At 31.3% G+C, this 24,189-nt stretch overlaps 1 protein-coding gene across 3 annotated transcripts; it reads left to right on the plus strand.

Moving 5' to 3' along the window:
- Positions 1 to 2,897: 2,897 nt before the first annotated feature.
- LOC148628032 (TBC1 domain family member 22B-like) lies at positions 2,898 to 23,730 on the plus strand. 3 transcript variants are annotated; one of them, XM_088583635.1, is made up of 12 exons: positions 2,898 to 3,093; positions 6,561 to 6,617; positions 7,440 to 7,654; positions 8,948 to 9,136; positions 9,757 to 9,827; positions 10,901 to 11,029; positions 11,968 to 12,033; positions 14,811 to 14,931; positions 16,326 to 16,508; positions 17,042 to 17,169; positions 18,057 to 18,152; positions 18,852 to 23,730. In XM_088583635.1, the coding sequence occupies exons 1-12, from the start codon at positions 3,014 to 3,016 to the stop codon at positions 18,984 to 18,986; spliced, it is 1,470 nt and encodes a 489-aa protein (XP_088439761.1). In that variant the 5' UTR covers positions 2,898 to 3,013; the 3' UTR covers positions 18,987 to 23,730. The 3 variants fall into 3 exon arrangements, with proteins under 3 accessions (XP_088439761.1, XP_088439752.1, XP_088439771.1); XM_088583626.1 differs by lacking the exon at positions 11,968 to 12,033 and adding an exon at positions 12,644 to 12,709; XM_088583645.1 differs by lacking the exon at positions 11,968 to 12,033 and adding an exon at positions 12,644 to 12,709 and having other exon boundaries at positions 7,440 to 7,624.
- Positions 23,731 to 24,189: the final 459 nt, after the last annotated feature.

A 24,189-nucleotide genomic window follows, 5' to 3' on the forward strand; every position in this document is an offset into this window, starting at 1 on the left:
AATAGCAATATTAATACGAACAATACTAATAATTATTTTTTTCCCAAATTAAAGCACAACATGAACAACAACATGACAAAAACATTAAAAAATGAATAAAGAAACATCAAATAATGAGATCTATCCACAAATTTTCTACAAATATATCAGATATACTTCCATGTACAATTGACCAAGAAGTTAAATTCTTGAATTGACGCAGATATTTCATGTGGTAGTGGAAAATCGGTTGGGACACAAGGGCTTGATCAAACTATAAAATACGCAGCCCGACTAGTATTTGATGGTGAGAGAAAGCCCCTGTTGTTGGGGTCGGTAACCAAGTAACGTTTTACTTTGCCACAAATTCAATCAGAAGATATGTATGAAAAGAACGAGTATCATAACTAAAGTCAGAGCGGATGTGAGGAACAATATACACAAATTTGTGGAGAAAAATCAACACTCTGCAAAGCTAAATATCAGCAAAAATACTGGAGTAAATATTGGGATTTAATTCAGATTCATCAAATTAAAGGACATTGCATAAACGTGATATAACTGATATAACTGAAGCACTATAGAAATATTAACTCCCATGAAAACGGGGGTGATATCAGCTGCTCCGGAATGAAAGGTGAGCATGTCATGCATGTTTCGCTGCCGGGACCCGTCACATTGCATAATCCAGTAAAAGTCTAGCTACAATTATGCAGCCCCCTCTATACTCTGTCAAGACAGAGATAAAATAATGTAAAAACAAGTCATGGAAAATATATATGTAATATGTATATATTACTCCAAGAACCAATGTCATAAATCATCACTTTATCTTGGAATGTATATTAAGTTTATATTGTTTTGTTATATTGTTACAATTTAAGGAGTAAAAATTTAAATAGTCGTTATATATTGCTTCAGTACATAAGTACTTTGATTCTTTCTGTGAGTATGAAAAGGAGTGAACCGTTGTCCCGTAGAAGTAAGACATCCGCATCAAGAGTTAATTGTTTCAACATATCTTGTTGCAAAATATAGCAATAGGACCAGACAAAAGTTATACACATATCAACAATCTTGCTTTAAAGTAAATCAATACCAAGTAAATTTTTTAACGTTTAAAACACTTAGACAAGAGATAGATTAATTTATTTTGAAATTTAGCCTGTTCATGCCTTAGAGTAGGCCATTAGCTATAATGTCAGTAATACAAAAATCTCGTTTAACAATCTCACATACATCGATTACGATTTTGGAAGGAGTGGTTCCATACGTATTGACCAAAATAAAGCCTTTGATCGCTTACCCTATGATATACTCCTGTAAAAACTAAGGAAAGACTCAGTGAGTACGCTGAAAAAAATATATATATTCTCTTTGTCAAAAAATGTGATCTCCACAATTATGGCTATGATGACACCTTATGAAAAATCCGGCGAATCTTTAGAAAAGGTCACATTTCCTATTTATTTAGAAGAAGATAGTAGACCCATAATCTCATGGTCTGTGGCGGATCCCTTTTATTGGAAAATTTGTCATTTGCATGTGTAAAATTGACAAAAAATGGTAAATAATGTTCAAGCACACCCCCCTTTTTGTAGGGTTCACCTGGCTGGCACCCCTCCTTTTCAAAGTGCCTGGACCCGCCCCTGCATGCATGGTTTACATTCAACACAATACAGGCAAATCCAGAAAATTCCAGGTGGTTGCCATTGGACCCGCTCACAAAATACAACGTTCAATAAATCTTGATATTAACAACATAAAATTTGGGGACGAGGTGAATCTGCTTTGTACCACAATTGATTATAACTAATTTTGACAACCACATATCAATCTACAACTTAATGTTCCTTAACTAATATAGGCACCCATGCACTTAAACAAATATTCGATCAAAACTCACAATTTATCACTCATTTATAATGTCTTATCCCGGCTACTATTCCCTAGTAAGTCATTTTTGCACAGAACACATGCAACACCACCAAAATCGAACGTGTGCTCAGATTTATATATGATGGCTATAACAGCTCATACACTGCACTGCTCGAAAACTCTTAACTTCCATTACTAAAAATACGCAGAATGTCCCATGGCATTAGAGACTTTTAAAATACTCAACAACTCTGGTCCGAAATTTCTCCATGATTTGATTGATTTTAACAATAATTCCTATAGATTTGAGGTACCGTACAAGGGCATTGCCGAAATTCCACGTCCGAGAACAACCAGTTATGGTAAGATAATTTAAGTTTTGGGTACGAGGAATTACGTGCGAGGCAGCAGAATCTGCATGGAACACCTTGTCAAATGAGACAGTTAAGGAGTTTATCAACTTTCGGACATTTTATAAAAAATTCACATCATATTGTTTTTTCTTCTGTAGAGCCTGCCGACATTCTTAGTGCTTGCTGTCACGTGGCCATTCTCTTATACCTGCTTTTATGTTGCTTTTCATTTTGTTTTACTGCTTTTTTTTGCAGCTTTTATGATTATTGTTTTTATGTGTGCATGATAGTGCTTTATGTATGCCTTGTTTATGCAGGTGCTTGTTTTTTTTTATTAAATCTATTGTCGGTTAAAGAGCTCTCAGAGCTAATTTACCATGACCTATGTTATATTGCATATATTTTATTCCTATTCTTAATCAAAATTACTTAATTTTTAGTTACATAAAGGGTTAACACTGAATTCCAGGCTATTATTTACTCAGTTTTGCCCAAAATTCACAACATTTTCCACAAATAAGAAGGCTCCAACCCAAGACCCCTGGAACTTTGACGACTATCATCATTTTAAGTCAGTAATTCGTTTTCAACACACAAATGGAGATTCCGAGCTGCTTTGTTTAGTGTACCTTGAAATGACCCAATTTTAAGCGTATGTGGGATATAGATCACACGAATCAATGTCACCGGAAATTAACGTCAGCCATATCGTCAACAATTTGTCAAGAAGGGAAAGTTATACTAAATTTAGATGATGTAGATCGTATTATACAGATGATTATTGAACCAAAGCAATTCAGGAGATGTCTGCAGTCAGTTCTAATCCTGTTAAAGACCCAAACAAGCAAAGTTTTTGGAAAAAGGAGTCGAATGTTCCTGGAAGGTGTTTAAATATTTTTATTTTTTCAAGTATTTACAGTCATGTCATTACTGCATGCTCGTCGGGTAGCTCCGGTCTCCGAACCAAAGAAAATAACAATCTGCCATTGATGGTGTGAATCGGCCAAATCAGAAAAGAAAAACAAGCCATACTTTGAGTCATTTTCAGTGAATGCATGGTCAATGTTTCCATAACCATCAAAAGATATGTCCTGCATCAATATTTACACCAGTCCCAGTCGTCTGTAATAAATCGTTTAATCAATTAAGCATGTGCCACTAAAACTTTGGATAATTGTCAGTCATCACCTGTTGTTATATAATCATCACACATCTTTTAAATTATGTCTCGTCGATAACCACTAAAGCCATAAATTACTGTTTATGACCCTAATTAACGGTGATTAACAGTTCATCTGTCTACCTGAGATCAACTGGATATGTCGTTATTCAATCCTCTCAGGTTTTTTCTTTCAGTAAATAAAAAAGTGGCGTCCAAAATTTGTTTATGGTATAATGTTCGGAAAGTGGTAGATTTTCTGTTTCAATGGTAGAACGGTAGGAAGGTTCTAATTCCGGTAGAATTGAACTACCGCCGGTAGGTTCACATGTATGGCCATAGATCTGAAGATTTAGAGGCATCAGTCATGCATTTTGTGATGCATCAACAGACTCTGAAAAGAATACTAATATCAAACCCTAAATGCTGACTGTCACGGTGTATATCGTGATACAAGGGTAATGGAACGATACATTTCGATACGATATACAACAGCATGTTGTCCTGTATATTTTGTTCAATTTGGAATGAAAGATATTCAATAGATTTAATAATGATAATTTTTTTTTTCTTAGAGTCTATAACTGATCTGAACATATATTAATGGATTTTTCCTCACATGGCATGTCCTACTATGCTATTACATAGTAATGTCATCAGTTGTTTGAAAATAAGTTGTATTTTGACCTGTAATGTATCATATCAAAACCTCAGTCAAATGCATCATATTGTATTGTCACCAAAGTATTGTGAGACATCGATATCACAATGAATCGATTCATCCTTAGTCATTCTTTGTGTTATGTTACTCTTTAAAAGAAGTCTGTAAGAGAAAGATTTCATGTTATGATCTGGTGCCTACATGTATACATGTAAATGTATGAAACATTTTGTTAGGAACACTACAGTATTATTATGCTATGGTGTACTTGTATAAATATTCACCGGTGTATTTTTGTTTTAACACATGTTTTTCATGGTTATCAGACAGCGATTTCAGTTTTGTCTAATTTGTTGTGCAATACTCACTGATGATAATTAATAAATGTATTTATTACCTCCACTGATTTCAGTTACTTAATGTTGACAGGATTTTCCTTTAGAATGACTTGAAATGGTTTATGTGTCACTTTATGGTATTTAAAAAAGTCGTTTCTGAGTTGCATGTACATGTACCATTATTCAGGGTTTTTTTTCCAGGATTTTGAAAGCTTTTGTCACTTTTGTGTGAGAAAGTGAGGACCATTTTAATGGTATATTTTTTTTAAGTTGTATTTGCATCTGACATAAGATATATCAGTATCATATGAATAAAGCATATTTTTTGCTATTATGCAAGCATGTTTTCCAGACATCCAAATAGCATATATACCTGAGATTCAATTAAAAAAAAATCCTCAGCTTTTAAGAATCATCAAAAATAGAAATCCTTTTACACTCTTATACTTAGTCAGGGACTATATATTCTATGCATCCCTGGCATAATTTTAAATTCTTCAATATTGAAAAAAAATGCTGTTTTCTGCATGGCCACCTTTTGTAGACAGACAAAAATACATCTAGCACAATGTTGATATAGATATGAACTGCCTAAGATGCACCAGTAATACAACATGCATTGGACAGATATGAATATATTAAAATAAATATTGCCCCTTTGTTGCCTCATGAAATTCTATTTTAGCCTCATATTTTGACCTACAGTTAGAAATTGGTGGTAAATGAAAACTATTGACCAAACTTTACGACAAATGTGATGACTTTTCATTCAGAAGTGTTAACTTTCCCTTCATCTGTGGCAACATCCCTTCAGCACCTGCGTATGGAGTGTTCATATCACAACTCCTGCGTTATGCCAGAGTTTGCCAAACTGCACAGACTTTTTGTGTCACACTAGAATTCTAACAAATAGGCTTCTGGAACAGGACTATGTTGCTACAAGATTGAAGTCATCACTACAGAAGTTTTTTGGTCGTCATCATGAGCTCATGGATCTTTACAGTGTATCCATCTGCGCCATGAAAACTGATTTGTTCAATGTGTCATTGTAGTTTTCCTTTCCTCTTTTGTCTACCCCGGACTTGACTTTTTATGAGCAAGTAGAAAAGCAGAGGACACTTACCCTACCGGTGCACCTGGTCCATGCTCCCAGGTTTTAGTGGAGTCCGAGTTGCTCATTTGCTTTTTTTACTTTGTACAATGTTGTATGTATGATTTTAGTTACTATATCTTCTTTGTTTTGTATGTCTGTTTTCCATGTCTGATTTTTGTCACTGGATTATATTCTTTTGATTACTGCTATAACCTTGGTTCCCTTGATTACTCCTTAGCACAATTTCAAAATTTGTGCTTTTGGGATCCAGACAGTTAATCACAAAATTTATGTCATCATTTCACAGTTATATTTCGTATTGGTCTCTGAGAAGTTCATTGATAGCATAAATAATATTTTCAAGATTGTTAATATTGCTGACATGCAACCACAAAACAGAGTGACACCTGTGTGGTGACCAAATTACCCACATTGGTTTACACTCAAATTTGATGTACAAAAATAAATGATAAATAACTTTTGACGTCATTTTGATGCAAAGTTAACAAGAAGTAAAGGAATTTTCCCAGCAGAAATTTTGTACCAGCATTTGAACTTTATTGCCTTTTAACTGTGTGCATTAAAGTCACGTTTGAGTGGTCAAGAGATGGACATTTACTCTATGTGCCTGATTAGTGAATTAGGTGAATGTTTAACAAAATTTTGACACCTGTTGAGAGTTATAATTAGCTTGGGTTAATAAAATTGTCACTTTCACCACTTGAACCAATGTTGGGCTTACAACTCCTAATGTTTTTTGTACTTTTAAAGATTTCAGGTGATGAAATAAGACAAGGCTATTTTTGTCACTCTGAAAAGGCTTTCGTCAATGCCAAGCCCCAGAAAAATCACTGATAATTGTAGAAAGTTAACAGCTACATGAAATAATTTGAAATGATTTACAATGTACCTCATCTGTAGAAGATATAATTTAGAATTTTTACCCATTTGAATTTTTAACCTTGTCACTTACATTCATGCTTAAAAACTAAACCATAAATTTGATGTTTCTGCAGAAGTGTACACATGTAATAAAACTAATAATTTTTTTACATTTATTTTCATACATATGTCATGTGTGTGTGTGGTTTTTTTTCAGTATAAAACCAGTATATGGAGCACAGCATCCACCATTACACCAGTCAATACCAAAGAAGTAAGTTAAATTTTGAAATTGTTCTTCTATTCATGTGAGTTTCCTTTGGAATTTTATTAATGTTAATTTTTTGTTTCAAAACTATGGGACCTTATTTATACAAAAATGAAATGTGAATGCTTTCACCATTTTACATGAAGCATTGGGAAATTGTTTCTTTTAAAAATGCTATTGTTGTTAGCTCCCTTTTGAATTTCTGATTTTTTTGTGATTCTAAAAAAAAATTCTGAGTAATACATCTAGATCTATACGTAACAAATATATGAACCACATACATGTACATGCATGACTAGATCAATAGGAAAATGTAATTTTAATGTGATAAGGGAAACAAGTTGTAGGCAAATATTTGCTTTGCTTGTGTACAGTTAAAAAAAACTTAAACCAGTATGTCAAACAACTTTAAGTGCAGAAGGCCAAATATAAAAAAAATATGTGGTTCCAGTCATTGGACAGTCAGACCTTAGATTTTATTGCCAAAACGAAAAAAAAAAATCAAATAAAAACCAACTGACCCATATTTTATATTCACTTCCTTTTTTTCTTTTAAAGTTTTGAGTTATCTCTACCATTACTTAGTTCAGTCATCATGGTAGCAGGAGGATTAAGGTTTGGAAATACAGAATTTTGAGTTAAAAGCAGTATTCATCAATGAAAATGACAAGTACAACTTGTGAAGTTTGCTCAAAAAACCTAAAAAATCCCTACCTACCAACCATGTATGTGTCTATGAGGTGAACAGAACCACACACATTTTTTTTTGGCCTTATTTAATTTCCAAAGCTCAGATTAATATACAATATGTGCTCTCTATTCTTTAAGGGAAGAAAAAGGAAAGACTATGAAGAAGGATGCTTTCCATGATTTTGAGAACAACACGTCAGATGCTTGGGATGATGGGGACGATGATTTATTGTTGATGTCTAATATACCAATGTCATTACGAGATGTGCAGTCAACAGCAAGGGCAGTGATAGACAATCATAGTCGCCAACAAAAAGCAAAAAGTGAGGCACAGAGAGCTAATGCTATCAAAAGTAGAGTTTACTTTTATTTTCTTTAGCAGCATGTCACTGATACATTGTATTTCCATACACGATAAATTTTGATGAACCAAAGTCTGCTTAATACGAAAGATATCTTTTTGTAGAAGGGGGCAAATGTTTCATCAGAATTTATCTGTGATTTTGACTTCACTTGATAAGGGCTTTTATTATGCAGCTTTTTATCTATTACATGTTTAAATTTGTCCAGTGTAATTATTTGAAAGGCTTGTGTATATCATAAAAATGGTAGAAACTCTTTAGTTGTGGCAGAAACACTGTTTTAAGATTTATAAAAATGTGGCTCATAATTTGAAGTTATAAATTACGTCAGCTGTACAGCTCTTTCCTATTACCTGTCACTATAAGTAATCTATTAATAGTAAGAAGAACAAAGGTAATACTTTTAGGGTTTATTTTTTACAATACATATACAGTCACATAAAAACAACCTAAATACTAATAATATACTCAGTACTTTCCACATATGAAGGGTAAGAATGAAATTACTGAACTGATAAACTGTAGTCAAAAGGAATAGTGAAAAAGGAAAGTCTGTATAAAAAATGACAATATTATGGTAAAAGGGGGAAAGTTAGAAAACCACTGCAATGGTCCTGACTTGGAACAGGCATTATGGATAATGATACATGTAGTGGGTTAAGGAGATAGACCTAGAGTAAGGGACATAACTCTTAAAAGTCATTGGAACGTTTGTATTCAGCATCTTACATCAATCTTATGTAAGCATCTAATTAACTTGGATTCATTTTATTCTGCTTCAAACGGAAGCTGGAGAGGCTTTGGTGAAATTGAATATGATACAAACATATCATTGATTTCATGAGTTATGTCCCTTACTCTAGGTCTACTTCCTTAAAACAGTTTTATTGTGCAAAACCTCCCACTTCTATTAAGTTTAATTTTTATGGCATATATAATACTGGCATTTCCAGGCATATTAGAGATTATAAAAGAAGTATGAATGGCATATTTGATTTATGTAACGATGAATGTCATTTTGTGTCTAGTTCAAAATGGCCAGAGCCAATCAATATGTTATCAAAGCCTTGAAAGAGGTCATCAGTGAAGTATTTAATGTCTTGAAAGGAAAATCAAGGGAACCAAGAATCTTAGATTTGAACAATAATTGAGAGAATTTATTGAAAGTACTCACTCACTACTGTAGATACCAAAGAATAATGCATTAAACAAACTTGATATTTACATTCTCAGATTTATTAGGCTTAATGTACACATTTTAAAATTTTGTTTGGTTTAATTAAGGTCATGTTACTGCAGTTCCATCAGCACTTTCTGGTAATGCAGGTCCTGGTGTTGGAGTTCGTTTGAACTATGGTTGGCAGCCACCAAAGTCTACTCCAGTTAGGTTTTCAAAACCAGTAGTCCCTGACAGAGAGGCAGCAAAACTAGAGAAATTTAATTCAGTATTGGCTGGTCCAAATACTGATTTAGGTAAATAAGGTCAAACTGGAAAATGTTGGTAGCTCTAGCTATTGCTTGAGCAGGACATGAAATGAAAAACAACACCAACATTTGAAATTGGTGTTTTTTACATAATACAGGACATTTTTGTTATTTTGTTACATAATTTAGAAAAATGTTGTTATAATCACATGAACTTTATGTTATTACCAACATAGGTATAAATCTTTTTGCATACTACAGGGCATGTTACTAATGATTTCAAAAGCAGTTTTTTTTAATTTTTTACAGATAAAAAAGGTGTTAATTTTTCAAACCCAGAAGTCCATTACTGAGTATAATGTCATTGTTATTCCATATAATTAGCAATTTCCACAAAAATTCTGGGTGTTGAATTGATCTAGTATGATTCTTTTCTAATTCTCATTTTACTATTTCTATTCTTTTTTTTTATTATAAATTTTGCCTATGTATGCTTCCATCTTATTCTGTATAAATTCATCCCTGATCATCTGACAGTCTTTTTTTACATGGGTGCTTGTTAATCAAGAAAATAATTACCTGCAAACATGCATTATATCCCAAATATGGGGAATTATGCACTTAAAAAAACATTTCCTTTGATTGAATGATGTTTTAATTTTTTTTAGATGAACTCAGAAAACTTAGTTGGTCAGGTATACCCAAGGCAGTACGTCCTACAGCATGGAAGATTTTATCTGTAAGTCAAATGGGTATAGATTATTACACTGTTTTAGTATAGGATTACCAATGCCAAGTTGTTTTATTCATTCAAATGTTTAATGCAAAAATGTTGGGTTTTTTTTTCAGTTATTCACCAACCTTGCCAATATCAGTTATATTTTTGTTGTCAAATTTTAGTAGAGAAATTTAAATTTAGCCAGGCTCGTATATATAATATGAGGAGTAAAGTAGTAGTAATAATCATGCAAATTTTGTAAAATGGGATACACCCTGAGAAAGACTACACATTTTTATTCTTTTTAATAAGTTGATTCATAGGTCTGTATGATAAAATGTATTAGCATTCATTCCAATTTGTCCACATTGAAAATCCAACAGTTTCTATTGTATTTTAGTGTCATTTACAGAGTTTGAATTCTACAGTACATTCTATATAATTATTATTTCCCATGAACAAGGATTATATGAAAAGCCACATGTTAATTTCTGTTTACTATAACATTTTAAACAAAATATCAAAAATAAAAATATGTAGGCTTTTCAACCATGAATCATTTTTTTGCAATTTTTTTATCTGGAGTGCTAAAGCTGTATGACCAACAGTATCAATGATGTAAAAATATTTAATTGATATTTGAACAGAGGTAAATGTCACCAGTTAGAAAATAGTAATAAACAATCATTTAATTCATTGAGAATGAAGTCCAACCAATATTGACCATAAAATGATATTTGTATCATTTGTACGTTCGTTTGAAAGTCAATTTTACAAATAGAAAAACTACTTATAGAATAAAGATTGTACAAATTTAAAATCATTGCAAATACTTTCTATATTTATGGTTATCAACAAAAAATCATTAATCATAATAGTATATCACCTAGAACTTTAACTTGAAGGATTTGAACTTGGGGAAAAAATGAATCTACAAAAATACATGAAAACTGGTTAATAGTACATAGATTGTGAACAAAACATATTTTTCTGACTGAATATTTTTTTTAACATCTTTGACTACCCTTTTGGGTCTCACATGAACAGTTTGTGTTTCTTTTGACTAAATTAATTTTACTCTTACTTATTTTTAGGGTTATCTCCCTTGTTCTATGGACAGACGAGCTCCAACGTTGGAGAGAAAGAGGAATGAATACTTTGGTTTTATAGACCAATATTTTGAAACTAGATTTCAGGAAATGCACGAATCTACATTTAGACAGGTAAATGTAGTTGTCATTGTAGAACTTTTGTAGTATAAAACATAAAGTAAAAATGAACATTTTTTCATATAAACTTGAAATAGTAGATACTGTTGTTTTTTTATAGATTGTAACCACTTAGTTAACCTTATATTTGACCTTGTGACTGTTATCTAATATCAAAGGGTTGATGGATCTAAAAGGTAGTTGAGACAATGGCATACAAACTTTATGATGAAGTGACACAAATTGTTATATAATTCATCTTACTGATTCTTAGTTTATATGGATAAAATGGAATAAACAATTTTTACCAGTTGATAATATTTCCTGTAAATTGACTGCACTCTGATTAAACAAGTCTTCATATGGTTAAAAGACTCATGAAAAACATGAATGTAAACATTTAAAGGAAACTTTAAAAATGTAGGTTGTCAGTTATGTCAAATCGCTGTAGATAATTCTAAACAAAATTGTTTTAGTAATGATGTATTTATGCATTCAGTTGTAATGATTATGCAAATAATATTTTAATGTATCTAATTTGTGGATGTATGCATAATTGATATAAAAAAAAACTAATACATTATTCCTTATATTAACTTCCTATACACAGGCAAATGTGCCACATATGATAATCATATGGTGCTTGATTCATATGATAATCGTATGGTAATCATATGAAAATCATATGATATTTAATAAATGATAGTCATATGATTATCATATGATTCTCATATGTTAATTTTGGCTTGAAAACATATGACTGTCGTATGTTTGTGAAGAACATATTATTATCATGTGATTATCATATGTAAACCGAAACATATGGTGCTCGATTTATATGATAATCATATGATGGAAACAATATGATTCTCATGTGTGGCACATTTGCTTGTATATATGTGATAACATTAATAATGCAATTTGTATGCACTTTTATGAAACATTAATTGCAGATACACATAGATATACCTAGAATGAACCCCTTAATACCTATTTTTCAACAATTACTTGTGCAACAAGTAAGTTCAAACATGGACTGTTGTCATGGTGATGGCCTTGCCCTTGTTTGTATGTTTGTCATGTGACATTGTCACATGGTATATGTAAACTTGCCTATTTTTTCTATCTGTGAAGCATGTCTTACTAGAGTTGATTTAATGTGAGATAAATCTAGAAATCAACAAAGTATAAACAAATATTGCTTGCAACCTATATATAGATATTGTATCAATTCGTTTAAGGCATGCAAATGGTGTACGGCATGATTTTTAAGGAACACAACTTTATGCATACTTTGATGAAAAAAAAATTAAGAAGTGAGGAGGAAACTTGTCAAAAGCTGTGCCCCAAACCCCTTTCATAGTTACTGCACTAAGTGCTTTTATTTTTTAAATTTTATGTAGAGATCAATGTGGCAAAAATTATTGAACCACAATGGTCTACTCTTATAGATGCAATATTTTCTCAATGAGAACTTCAGAAAACATGCAATTTTCTTACAAAAATGACCCTTTGGAATAAATATTCATATACTTGAAGTATGCATAGAGTTTAATTAGACTTTTTTTATACCCAGTATTGTCAAATTTTAATGGGATATTTTTTTAAAGAAATAAGATTTTATTGCAGATATTAAAAGATATACCCAGAATGACCTCGCTAGCACATTTACTGCAGCAAAAGGTTGTTCAAGAAGTGAGTATTTAGGCAGAGTGAGGTGTAGTCTTAGGACATAACACTTAGTCAGACTAACAAAATGGATGTAGATGTAACTAGTGATCAATTGGTACACTACTAACAATAGAAACTAACTTTCATCAGGGTTTTACTTTTGAACTAACCTTTCTAATCACCATTCTAATCTCCAATCTAATAAAAATTATACCTTATAAATGTAACACCCCACTCAACAAGTGGGTGGTATATTAGAATCACCTCGTATGTCCATTCAAATTTTTGTCACAATTATCTCGGCTCCCAGTGATGGGATCAATTTCAAATTTGTCATGTGGCTTCATATAGATGGGGCATATGTTTTTAGTCAGTGTAGGAAACTCACTCAAATTCTAGCCAGTCCTGATTACAATTTTTCAATGTATTTACTATATGGTTTTATAAATTTTTGCTAAAATTAGCCAGCCCTGCCGAAAAAAAGCCTGTCTCGGGCAGGCGGGCAGACTACTATTATTTACTCTGTGTTAGTGATTTTGGGTGCTGTTTTATATTGACTTCCTCTTTCATAGGACTTTGCCATTTATCACTATATAGAATGATAGAGAAAATTTCTGTCACAGAAATTTCTGCTTCCATTGGATGTATTGATTTTAAATTTGGTGTGTGGCTTCATACAGATGGGGCATACATTGTAAGTGATTCTGGTTGCTCTCCAATATCAAATTCCTATTTGAGTTAGGGAATGCCTAGCACAACAACACATGCTATTTCATGTTCCATTCAGTCACTGTGTATAGGATCTAATAGTACTCCATTTTACTTTCTGTTCAGATGACCTTTTTTATCAGCCAATCAGATTTTAGTTTTCATTATTGTGAAGGGGAAATCTGAGAATTTTCAAAAGGTCAACTGAACAAAAATTAGAATGGAATGTTATTAGATCCTCTATCCACTGACTATATTGAACAATTAGAAGGTCTAATTTTAATTAGATTGGTCTAATCACTTACCGAATCCATTATCATCATTTATTTACATAGTATGGTTTTACAATACATTGATTTGCCTCAACACTTTCAATAATAGTAATATCTGCATGGTTTGTATAAATTCACAGAGTGCTATAATATTATTAAAAATAAATAATTTATTGTATATTACTATAGTAAAAACATTACAAATTTTGACTCTGTAGCGTTATATCTGAACATTACACCAATCAATGAAACCACAGTTTATTTGTTTATAATTAAGGGAAGAAGAAATTTATGGGCATTCACGATGGAGCCTTGTTTGGATTGAGTCTATTACAGTTTATTGGAAGACTGTATTGTCTTTCATTACAAGGAATGCTAGTTAAAGTGTTTTTTTTTAAATCTGAGTTCTTTTTTTTTTATGTTTGGGTAATCTTTTGAACATAGATTAATGGGTGTGTATAGATTTTCTTTTAAATCTAAATCTTCCAAGAGCTTACCAGTAAGTTAATACTGGAAAACTCAGTCAATCTAAATTTTCATTGATTTTAACAAAAATCATTTCTGGTGAATACATTATACTGGAAATTTTTTTAATAATTTTTTCGAAATGATAAAAAGTTAAGAAAGTGGTACCCATAATACTAGCACTGTATTTATATTATTTGTGTAGAATATTATTTGTGATACTGCATGTTGTCTGTAGCAACAAAATAGCTTGGTAGATGTAGAGCACCATTTTGTTTGAAAGTTATGGGCCTTGGTTTAGAGATAGAATACACTTGTCAATAATATTTATGTTTTTATTCAAAGTCTAGCTCTTTGTTTTACTGTTTTGATGAATCTATAATAAGCACTGACAATATGAATATTGGATTGAATTACTTCCCTTTTTTCATTTCCTGTCTTATAGAATCACATGTATTAAGTAACAAATTTAAAGGACCAAAATCAGTATCATTGATACTGTTTTGATAAAACTTTCTACATGTATCTCTACAAGAGAAACATTTGTTTGAGACCATACTTATATTTATGAAATTCAGTTGTAAATATAACAACAGTAAACTGAATAGTTATATAAAACTAAAATCATAATTTTGAATGCTATTATGTCCACATGCTTCATGATTTTATTATTATTTCAGATATTTGAGCGAATACTGTATATTTGGGCAATACGACATCCAGCTAGTGGATATGTACAAGGAATTAATGATTTAGTTACTCCATTCTTTGTTGTGTTTTTGTTAGAGTATATTGATAATGGTAAGGATCTGGAGTAAAATAACAGATGTTAAACACATAGAGTAACCAATAATGTTTGTAATTGTACATTTCTTATACAAAACTACAATGTTTCATGAATTGTAAAAACACTCCTGTCAAGTAATTTCTAACTAAATTTTCTTAAATAGGAGAAATATATTTATCTGTAGCTTTATCATTTTTCTATGTTCTTACTGCCTGATATATACTAAAACAATGACAATGTTAATACGATTGTGATGTTGCCAATAAGCTGAATAACATCAGTTTTGAATATCTCAACATCAAAACTGCTGTTATTCTGTATAAAGTATTAAGTGTAAGTGTTTGTAAGAGTCAGGCAAAATGGGAAAAATCGGAAACATGCATGTCAAAACCCCACCGATCTGACAATGTAATATCACTCAAGGATACTTTTTCTCTTTGAAAAAAACCATTATTTGATCTCTGCATCATTGGATTTGCTCATAAATTTTTCAAAAGAATGATAGAAAAATGAGGTTTTTGGCAGAGTTATCTGTCCTTGAAATATTCATTTTCAGTGCATTTCAATGAAATTGTAACTCAGTGGTCCAGCGTGATCTTGAAAACTGTGTCTGCTTTCCTTGATTCTGATGGTGTAAATAGTCACATTCAATGATCAAAATGGTGGTTTCTTTAAGACCATGTTTCACCCACTGCCTGATTCTTACAGGTACTGACACTTAAGATCTTCCATAGTTGCTTTAAATCAGGAAACATTTTCTAGTATCAATAAAAAAAATGTAAACAAACTTTTCACCCTCAGAACCTGTTCATGTGTAATTTTTTAAAGTTGGGTGTTTGTACCAAGTTTGATGAAAATCAAAGATTTTACATGTCATCATGATCAAAATCAAAGATTTTATATGCCATCGTTCTGACAAAAACTGGTCATTGTAAAAAATAGGTCATTTGATAAACAGATGTAACAATGTCATTCTTTAAAAGAAATTTATTATGTAGATGACAGTGAATTATCGAATGTTCCTGTGTAATGAGTTTCAATAAATCAATTGTGAAGGGAATTCTTTATATATTCCCTCTAAAACATCAAATCACTTTTTTTTTGTGTTAGGTAAACTTAATTTAATCTCTCTGATAATTTGGAATATCAATTTAAACACCTCAAAAATTAATAGTTATTTGAAAATAACTATAAATTATTGAAAAAATAAATAGGATGATTAATTTGTTATCAATAATAATCAAATTATAATAATTTGTGCCAAGAACACATTGAGATTTAATTCATGCATGAAACAAATTCCAAGCACTTCCTAAATCTTCGTTTTCTTTGGCAGTTGTGATCATATTTTGGTTGTTCACTCTTCCCAATTAAGTACTAATATAGTTATTCCTTTTTTTTTTGACAGATATAGAATCTGAGAACTGTGATCTGACTGAGTTACCAAAAGAAACATTGAACATAATCGAGGCTGATAGTTTCTGGTGTATGTCAAAGTTATTAGATGGTATACAAGATAACTATACCTTCGCTCAGCCAGGGATACAGATGAAAGTTAATGCTCTTAAAGGTCTTATCAAGAGAATCAATGGTAGGTATATACTATGATGAAACTAAAATGTATAATGTATTTACTTTTGTTTATGGACATAAAGAATTTAGAGTCATCTAAAGCTGTTGATTGAGGTCCATATCTATTTATTTGGTCCTAAAACTTATATTGATTAATAGAAAAAAAGACTTTTTTATTTCAAAATTTTACAGTTCCATTTCTTCATGTATTATATGCTTATTTTCAATTACACCAATATCTACTTATTTTGGCTTCATGTAAACATGCCTGAGAAAGGAGACAAAATTGTTTTCGATTACAACACAAAATTAATTTGATTTTCAATTAAAAAAAAGGAGGTCATACATCACTCAATTATTTAAAGGTTAGTAATGATCTTAAAAAATGTACTGTCAAAATGGAATGTCAGCTGACATCATATCAGCTAATTAAACTATGGTATTTGTGGAAAATTGATTTATATTAATGATGTTTGAGTTCAATTGGTTGTTAGATTTTTTCTTCATTTCATTGTCATATCTGTGTTATCTGTATTATTTTATTATTTTCAGTTCCTTTATATAACCATCTAGAAGACCAGCATGTAGAATTTTTACAATTTTCTTTCCGATGGATGAATAATTTGTTGATGAGAGAAATACCTTTACGATGTACAGTAAGATTATGGGACACTTATCAGGTAAGTTAGTATAAACTCGTTTACTGCTGACTGTGAAAATTGTCCTTTGATCTAACTACAACTAGAATTTTTCTATCAACTTACTGTACACTTCCATAATTATCATTGACGAGTAGAAGATCTGCAAGTTTTCAGTGAGATTCCATGTATTGATGAGTAGAAGATCTGCGATTTTTGAATGAGATTCCATGTAATCATTTTAGGAAATTGTAAGGTGCATTCTTTTACAGACCCATGTTCTGTGTGTACTAATAAACATCATTAATAATATTTTGAAAAATCAAACAATATGAAAATGCAAAAATGTGTCTTTTTTCAAAAATTGATGAAAAAAAGCTTCAATAATAAAAAAGAGAATTTAGAATCAACAACTTATTGTTAAGTGTCAGTCCCTGTAAGAATCAGGCAGTAGGTGAAACGTGGTATGAAAAACCCACCATTTTGATAGCATAACTTGACTATTTGCACCATCAGAATCGAGGAAAACAGACAAGATTTGCCATATGCTGAACTATTGAGTTACAATTTCATTGAAATGCACTGAAAATGAACATTTCAAGGGCAGATAACTTTGACTTTGTCAAAAACCTCATTTTTCTAACATTCTTTTGAAAAATTTTGGAGCAATGCTGGTGATGCAGAGATCAAATAATGGTCTTGTCAAATAGAGAAAGTATCGTTGATTGATATTACTTGGTCAGATCGGTTGGGTTTTGACATGCATGTTTCTGATTTTTCCCATTTTGCCTGATTGTTACAAACACTTACACTTTAATTTCAATTGAAATTGCCTTCATAGTTCAATGATCTTGAATTAATGAGTTCACAAAGATGAGATTACTTACGGTTAAAAATTGAATTGTCAGTATCATCATTCTTTATTACAGTCAGAACAGAATGGCTTCGCTGATTTCCATTTGTATGTATGTGCAGCATTTTTAGACAGATTTTCCTCAGATTGTTTGAGAGAGAAAGATTTTCAGGTATAAATTCTCAAATACTTAATTTATAGAACCTCTCCTCATTCTGCTGTGTAAATAGCAGATAGTTTTGCCATATTATAGTCAATACATTTTAATTACTTGAATGGGTGTGTTAGATATGACTTTAATTTAAATTTAGCATCGTTTTAAAGACTTGTACCTGAGTATATATGTTCAGGAAGTTATTTCAGGTTATATTGGACGAAACCACTTTGTTTCAAGCATTTTTTGTTTTCATTCTGACAAACAGTTTACCAAATATTGTTTCTTCCCATTCTAAGCCTGTGATTAAAAATGAATGTGATTTTTTAACCACCAGGCCATGATTAAATATCTGTGAGACTTTCCTGCTTTTTACATTTTCCAAGGTTTCAACAGATTTCCTGGGAGAAATCAATTCTCCTGAAGCCTTTTATTAATTTAAATTTTTTCTCCACTCTCTTTTGTAAAAAAGGAGACCTAGAGTAAGGGACATAACTCTTGAAATCAGTGATATATTTGTATCATATTCAATTTCACCAAAGCCTATCAAGCTTTCATTTGAAACAGAATGAAATCAATGCTTAAGTGAGATTGATGTAAAATGGTGAATACAAACATTCCAATGATTTGTAAGAGTTGTATCCCTTACCCTTGGACTACCTCCTTATGATATATTCAAACTAATGATCCTTTTGATAAATTATTATCTTGTTTTAGGGAATATTAATGTTTCTACAGAACCTACCAACACACCATTGGAATGATGAAGAAATAGGAGAACTCTTAGCTGAAGCATTTAAACTGAAATATATGTTTGCTGATGCTCCTAATCACCTCAACAAAAAGTCATAGCACTAATTTCATCGTAGATAGTTGCAAAAGTTTTACACATGTGTTGATATATCTGAGTTCTAGTGATAATTTGATCCTTTTCTTGATAAATGTGTCTTGATTTCCTGATACATGTGTAACAAGTATCTAGCACTGTGCATCTCATTTCCCGGTATCGTCAGCAGTACAGCCATTGATTCACTATGTTAACTAATCCTCCTGTTTTGGGGGATTGAGTGGTGGCAAATTGGTTAGCCTGCTGGATTGCAGGCGCAAGGTGGGAAGTACTGTAAGGGAATGAGTATGATCTCATTAACATGAGATTATGATACTAAAAATATTAATGTTTTAAGGCACACATTTTTCCAATTGAAATATAACAGCTGATGAATCAAGTATTTTTTATAGTTAATTTAAATGCATTAAATCAAAAATATTTTAGATTAAGATAAGTAACTTTTTGATATATTTCTGTTGTGTTTTAGAAAAGTAATTTTAAGATCTATGGGTGGAATTTTTGTTCAATGAGCATATATATACAACTCATAGCTCAGGAAATTAAAACCAACGATAAAAAAGTATATATGGTAAAAACCATGATGGATATCAGGTGCCAAATTCTAATAGCTATAGTGCTAATACTGTTGACAGGTACAGTGTGTACATTGTGTAATAGCTCAGAACAGCTTGCATATTTGCTGAGTTGATAATACTAATGTGAAGTATGCATTTGTACTCCTTTTTCATATATAATCCCTTTTCCAGTATCTACTTCAACACTGGTTCTTAGACATTTCAAGCAAGTGGGAATAACTCACATATCCAGAAAAATTTGATTGCTGCTTCATTTTGAATAAGATAAACATTAAATTTTGTTTTTAGAAAATAAAACTACTATTACTTTGTACATGAATGATTTCAGAAAAAAATACAAAAATCACTGAGTAATTACCAATGTTCTGATTGTTTTAGTTATCTGTTCTGACTCTACTTAACTAGACAGTGAACCAGTCTGCCTGTGTGTGAGTTGTTTCCCTTTTTATGAAATTTCTAAGTACCAGAGTAAAAGCAGAATCTGTGGAAGAACTATTATCTGTTATTCCTAAATACTATTAATTCAGTGAATACTACATTGAAATACTTTCACATTTATAGGTTAAATTTATAAAAATATTCATAGATTCTTTTTTCTTTAATCACCACATTTAATTTTCTAGTAATAAGTAATGAATACAAGGATCAAAGATATAACATGTATAAAATATACAATATTATTGGTAAATATGATTTTTTTCAAAAATTGAGGTACAAATATTCAACTTTAGCAGTTGGTTATTTTTGTGCTTCCAGGATTTTAAAATTAGAAATTTTCCAATATTTAGACTAAAGTTTAGCAAGCATTTCTTTTTAAATTTCTTTTTTAGCTTCCTAACATCTTGCAAATATAGTGAAAATGATAACTTTTCCCCACCATACGGTATTTTAGTACATGTTTAGTATTTCTTTTGTAGTTCAAAATTATCACAGATATTATCAAATGAACATATTCATGCCATTAATTGGCTGTTTTTAATTTTATGACTCTCTGTGGATGAGATATTTCTTTGTGTAAGAAAATATTTGCACAAACACGTTATTTCACAGAGTTACTGCTGTGAAAAAATGAAAAATTCCACACTGCTTTCTTTATGAGGGGTATGTTTTAGGAGTTGAAATATAAAGTACCATTAAAATGTTGTTTTTACCATATGTCCAGCTTTTTCAAAACATCAGTATCCATTGTTCCAGCTAGGAACTTGGGCAGAGTTGAACAATTATAGTGTAATGGGAAAAGCATGTTTTGACTCACAAAATAATACTCCGCCACCGAGGATCAAACCGTAGACCGCTCAGTGACAAGCCAGCAACAAACCGATTCGGCTAAAGAATTAATCCTTTAGCCAAGTCAATTAACTGGCTATTTAAATCTCACTGCCTACTACATCGCAGGTAGACCGTCCTGCCACAATAGAAAAGAAGGCACTTTAGCACCCTGAGGGCAACTTAAATTAGTTTCTTCATTGTCAGCCCCCTCTTTGTCACTTTTTAAGGGACAGGTATTTCTCTACCCATTTTCATGATCATATCTTTAAATAAAAACAAAAAAGCACCCTACATCATTTTGGCTATGAACAAGGTGAAAAAACACCCATGCTGCTTTTTTTTTTCTTTTTTTTTTGGGGGGGGGGTATTTTTTAATGCAGCCCCTTCCTCATTGGTTTGCTTGAAAAATGGAATAAAAACCAAGAAATCAACTTTGCATGGCCTTATAAGCAAAATAAAAAGCCTTCTTTATAGAATTTAGGTGAAATAGTGATTGGATGGTTTTATTTTGACAGTTTCTTTGTTTAAGATGGGTATTTCAGTGGTACATGTAGTATAAAACACTACTTTATTAGATGTATAAAACCTTTGATGCTTCATGGGAGAAAGATTATTTAGTTCTATGTTTTGTGAACAAACATAAGGAGGTAGACCTATGGTAAGGGACTTAACTATTGAAATCAGTGATATGATTGTATCATATTCAATTTCACCAAAGCCTCTCAAGCTTTCATTTGAAACAGAATGAATTCAATCCAAGTTACTTTGATGCTCGCATGACATTGTTATAAAATGCTGAATACAAACATTCCAATGATTTGTAAGAGTTGTGTCCTTTTCCCTATGTCTACCTCCTTAAAATAATATGGTTAAATGATTGATGTGTGTTATATATGGGTAATTGAAGTAAGTTGTTAGACATGTTTTGTTGACTTCATTTTTAAGAGTATATATTTTTTGTTTGTGGCATTTTTTTTTGGCATAAATAAGTGCAATTTTATTGAATGGATGGGATAGTATGAGGCATGGGCTATGCATTTTTGGGGCAATAATGTAGCTTAATTCAAGTAAATTATAAGTATGAGATTTACATGTACATAAGATGTTAATCATAACCTCATATTATTTGTTTCTAATGTAATATACATGTAGATAAATGTGCTGTAAATAGTTACATCAGTACCTGTCTGAATAGACTCATCAGAGTATGATGTCTGATTGGACAGGTTGCTTGAACACAGGTATGAAATAAGTAAAATCACAGACACTTGTCTAAAAAAAACCCACCCGTATAAACCAAGTATAACTTGAAATTCATGGTATAGTGTACATGTAAATTTGAGGCAAGTTCATGTGAATAAAAATCTGAGTATTCAACTAGATAGGTCTTTAGAATAATGAAATCAGACCATATAGATTTCATTCAACTACTAATATTCAGGTGAAAATATATGGCCTGATCTTATAACTTGTATTATCTCGGAAGAGAGTACCAGGTAATAATTTTTTTATATGTGTACCAGTAATTAAAATATTACCAAGTTTAATGCTTTAATTCAGTAAAAAACACAGACATTAATGTCATCATTTGGTTATGTTTCTCGCTTTAATTAATAATACTGGTTATAACATCCAGTTCACATCCTTTTTTTTTTCAGTGTACAAAAAACTGGAAATGTGGATCTTTCTCAAAGCAAATTTAACATTCGCATTTGTCAATTATTTTGATTTCATAAACAAGACTCCAAGTATTACTGTCTTGAAGAATTGCATACATTTTATTTTAAGAATTTGTTTTCTTGACTAGAGAAGTTAATGTTTTCATGGTTTGGTGCTCAAAGTATATACATTCCTAATGAAGTGCTATAAATTTTATGCATTTTGTGTTAGAAAAAAAATTAGAATTTAGTATCTATTTCACAATATACGCTTAATGCAAATGTTTATTTTTTTTTCATCTTGAAAACTGTAGGTTTAAAAGACTGGGTCATTTTACTTCTAAGATGAAATTGGTCAATTAATTTTTTTCCTGATTTTAGAACATTTTCTGTCTGGTAAATGAAAATAATTTAAAACATAATTTGATGAGCATTTCACTCATTGTTAACGTGAAAAACTTTCAGACACATGACTCATTTGTAGATCTACAGTTGTATCTTTAAGTGCTTCATGTTCAGTTTGTGTAGGGCAAAGAATAAAACTTAAGTTATATTTATTGTAATGTAAAACTTATCATAAGGAGGTAGACCTATGGTAAGGGACACAACTCTTGAAATTAGTGATATGCTTGTACCATATTCAATTTTACCGAAGCCTATCAAGCTTTCATTTGAAACAGTATCAAATTAGTGCAAGTTACTTTGGTGCTTACACAAGATTGATGTAAATACTGAATACAAATATTCCAATGATTTGTGAGAGTTGTGTCCCTTACCTTAGGTCTACCTCCTTAACCAAACCTCTGAAGGGTTTGAGTTAGGACGGGTGTTTGGTTTATTCAGTTTTAAAATGCATTAAAATGATATGAAGGGACCTCAGAAAATGTCTGTTTTGGACAGGTTCTCCTTTATTCTTGGCTTTGTTCCTTATAAAGAGACTCTTGTATTCTTGTTGGTAATGTTGAAAGCAAAATGTGTTCATTCTTTATAGATGTCTCTGATTTTGAAATTGAGAGAATATTGTAAAGCACCATGTATATTCAAAATTGTATCATATATTTATTATCCAGATTTTTAAGTCTCTGTGATCAATGTAAAACCTGTTTATAATGGGTATGAAACTATTTGGTTTGGATGAATGAGTGAGCGAGTTAGTAAGATAGTGTCTGGGGTTATGTTTTATTTGTAAATTACATTTTACAATGAAATACAGGAGAAAATAATAAATTTTTAAAAATGAACAATTTTAGTTTCTTATTTCCTGGCATTGATTATGAATCCCCTGCTTTGTGAAGCTCTAAGTATATAGTAATTGTGCTATTTTATTTCCTGGCATTGATTATGAATCCCCTGCTTTGTGAAGCTCTAGGTATATAGTAATTGTGCTATCGGTCCATTTCCCTGTCTTGCTGGATGTCTGTTCACAGTTTCATCCATAATCTATCAGAAACTGCTGAAAGGAATTTTATTTAGAAATAAATCACAGAAACTCCATTTTATCATTGTTTTTCCACGGGCTGACCATTTATGCCACATTATTTTACCCGAGCAATAGCCCTAAAAAATTTCCCTTTTTTAGAGTTATGGCCCTAAAACAAGAGTTTTGTAATGTATAACAGTTATACAGTTTAAGTATATGGATTACATTAAGTGATTATTTTTTTTACCCCACCACACAAAGTGGCAAGATATTATGTGATAAT

This window comes from Perna viridis, chromosome 1, assembly GCF_037379345.1.
Source record: "Perna viridis isolate PV_CMFRI_1.1 ecotype Kerala chromosome 1, ASM3737934v1, whole genome shotgun sequence".
Lineage (NCBI taxonomy): Eukaryota > Metazoa > Mollusca > Bivalvia > Mytilida > Mytilidae > Perna > Perna viridis.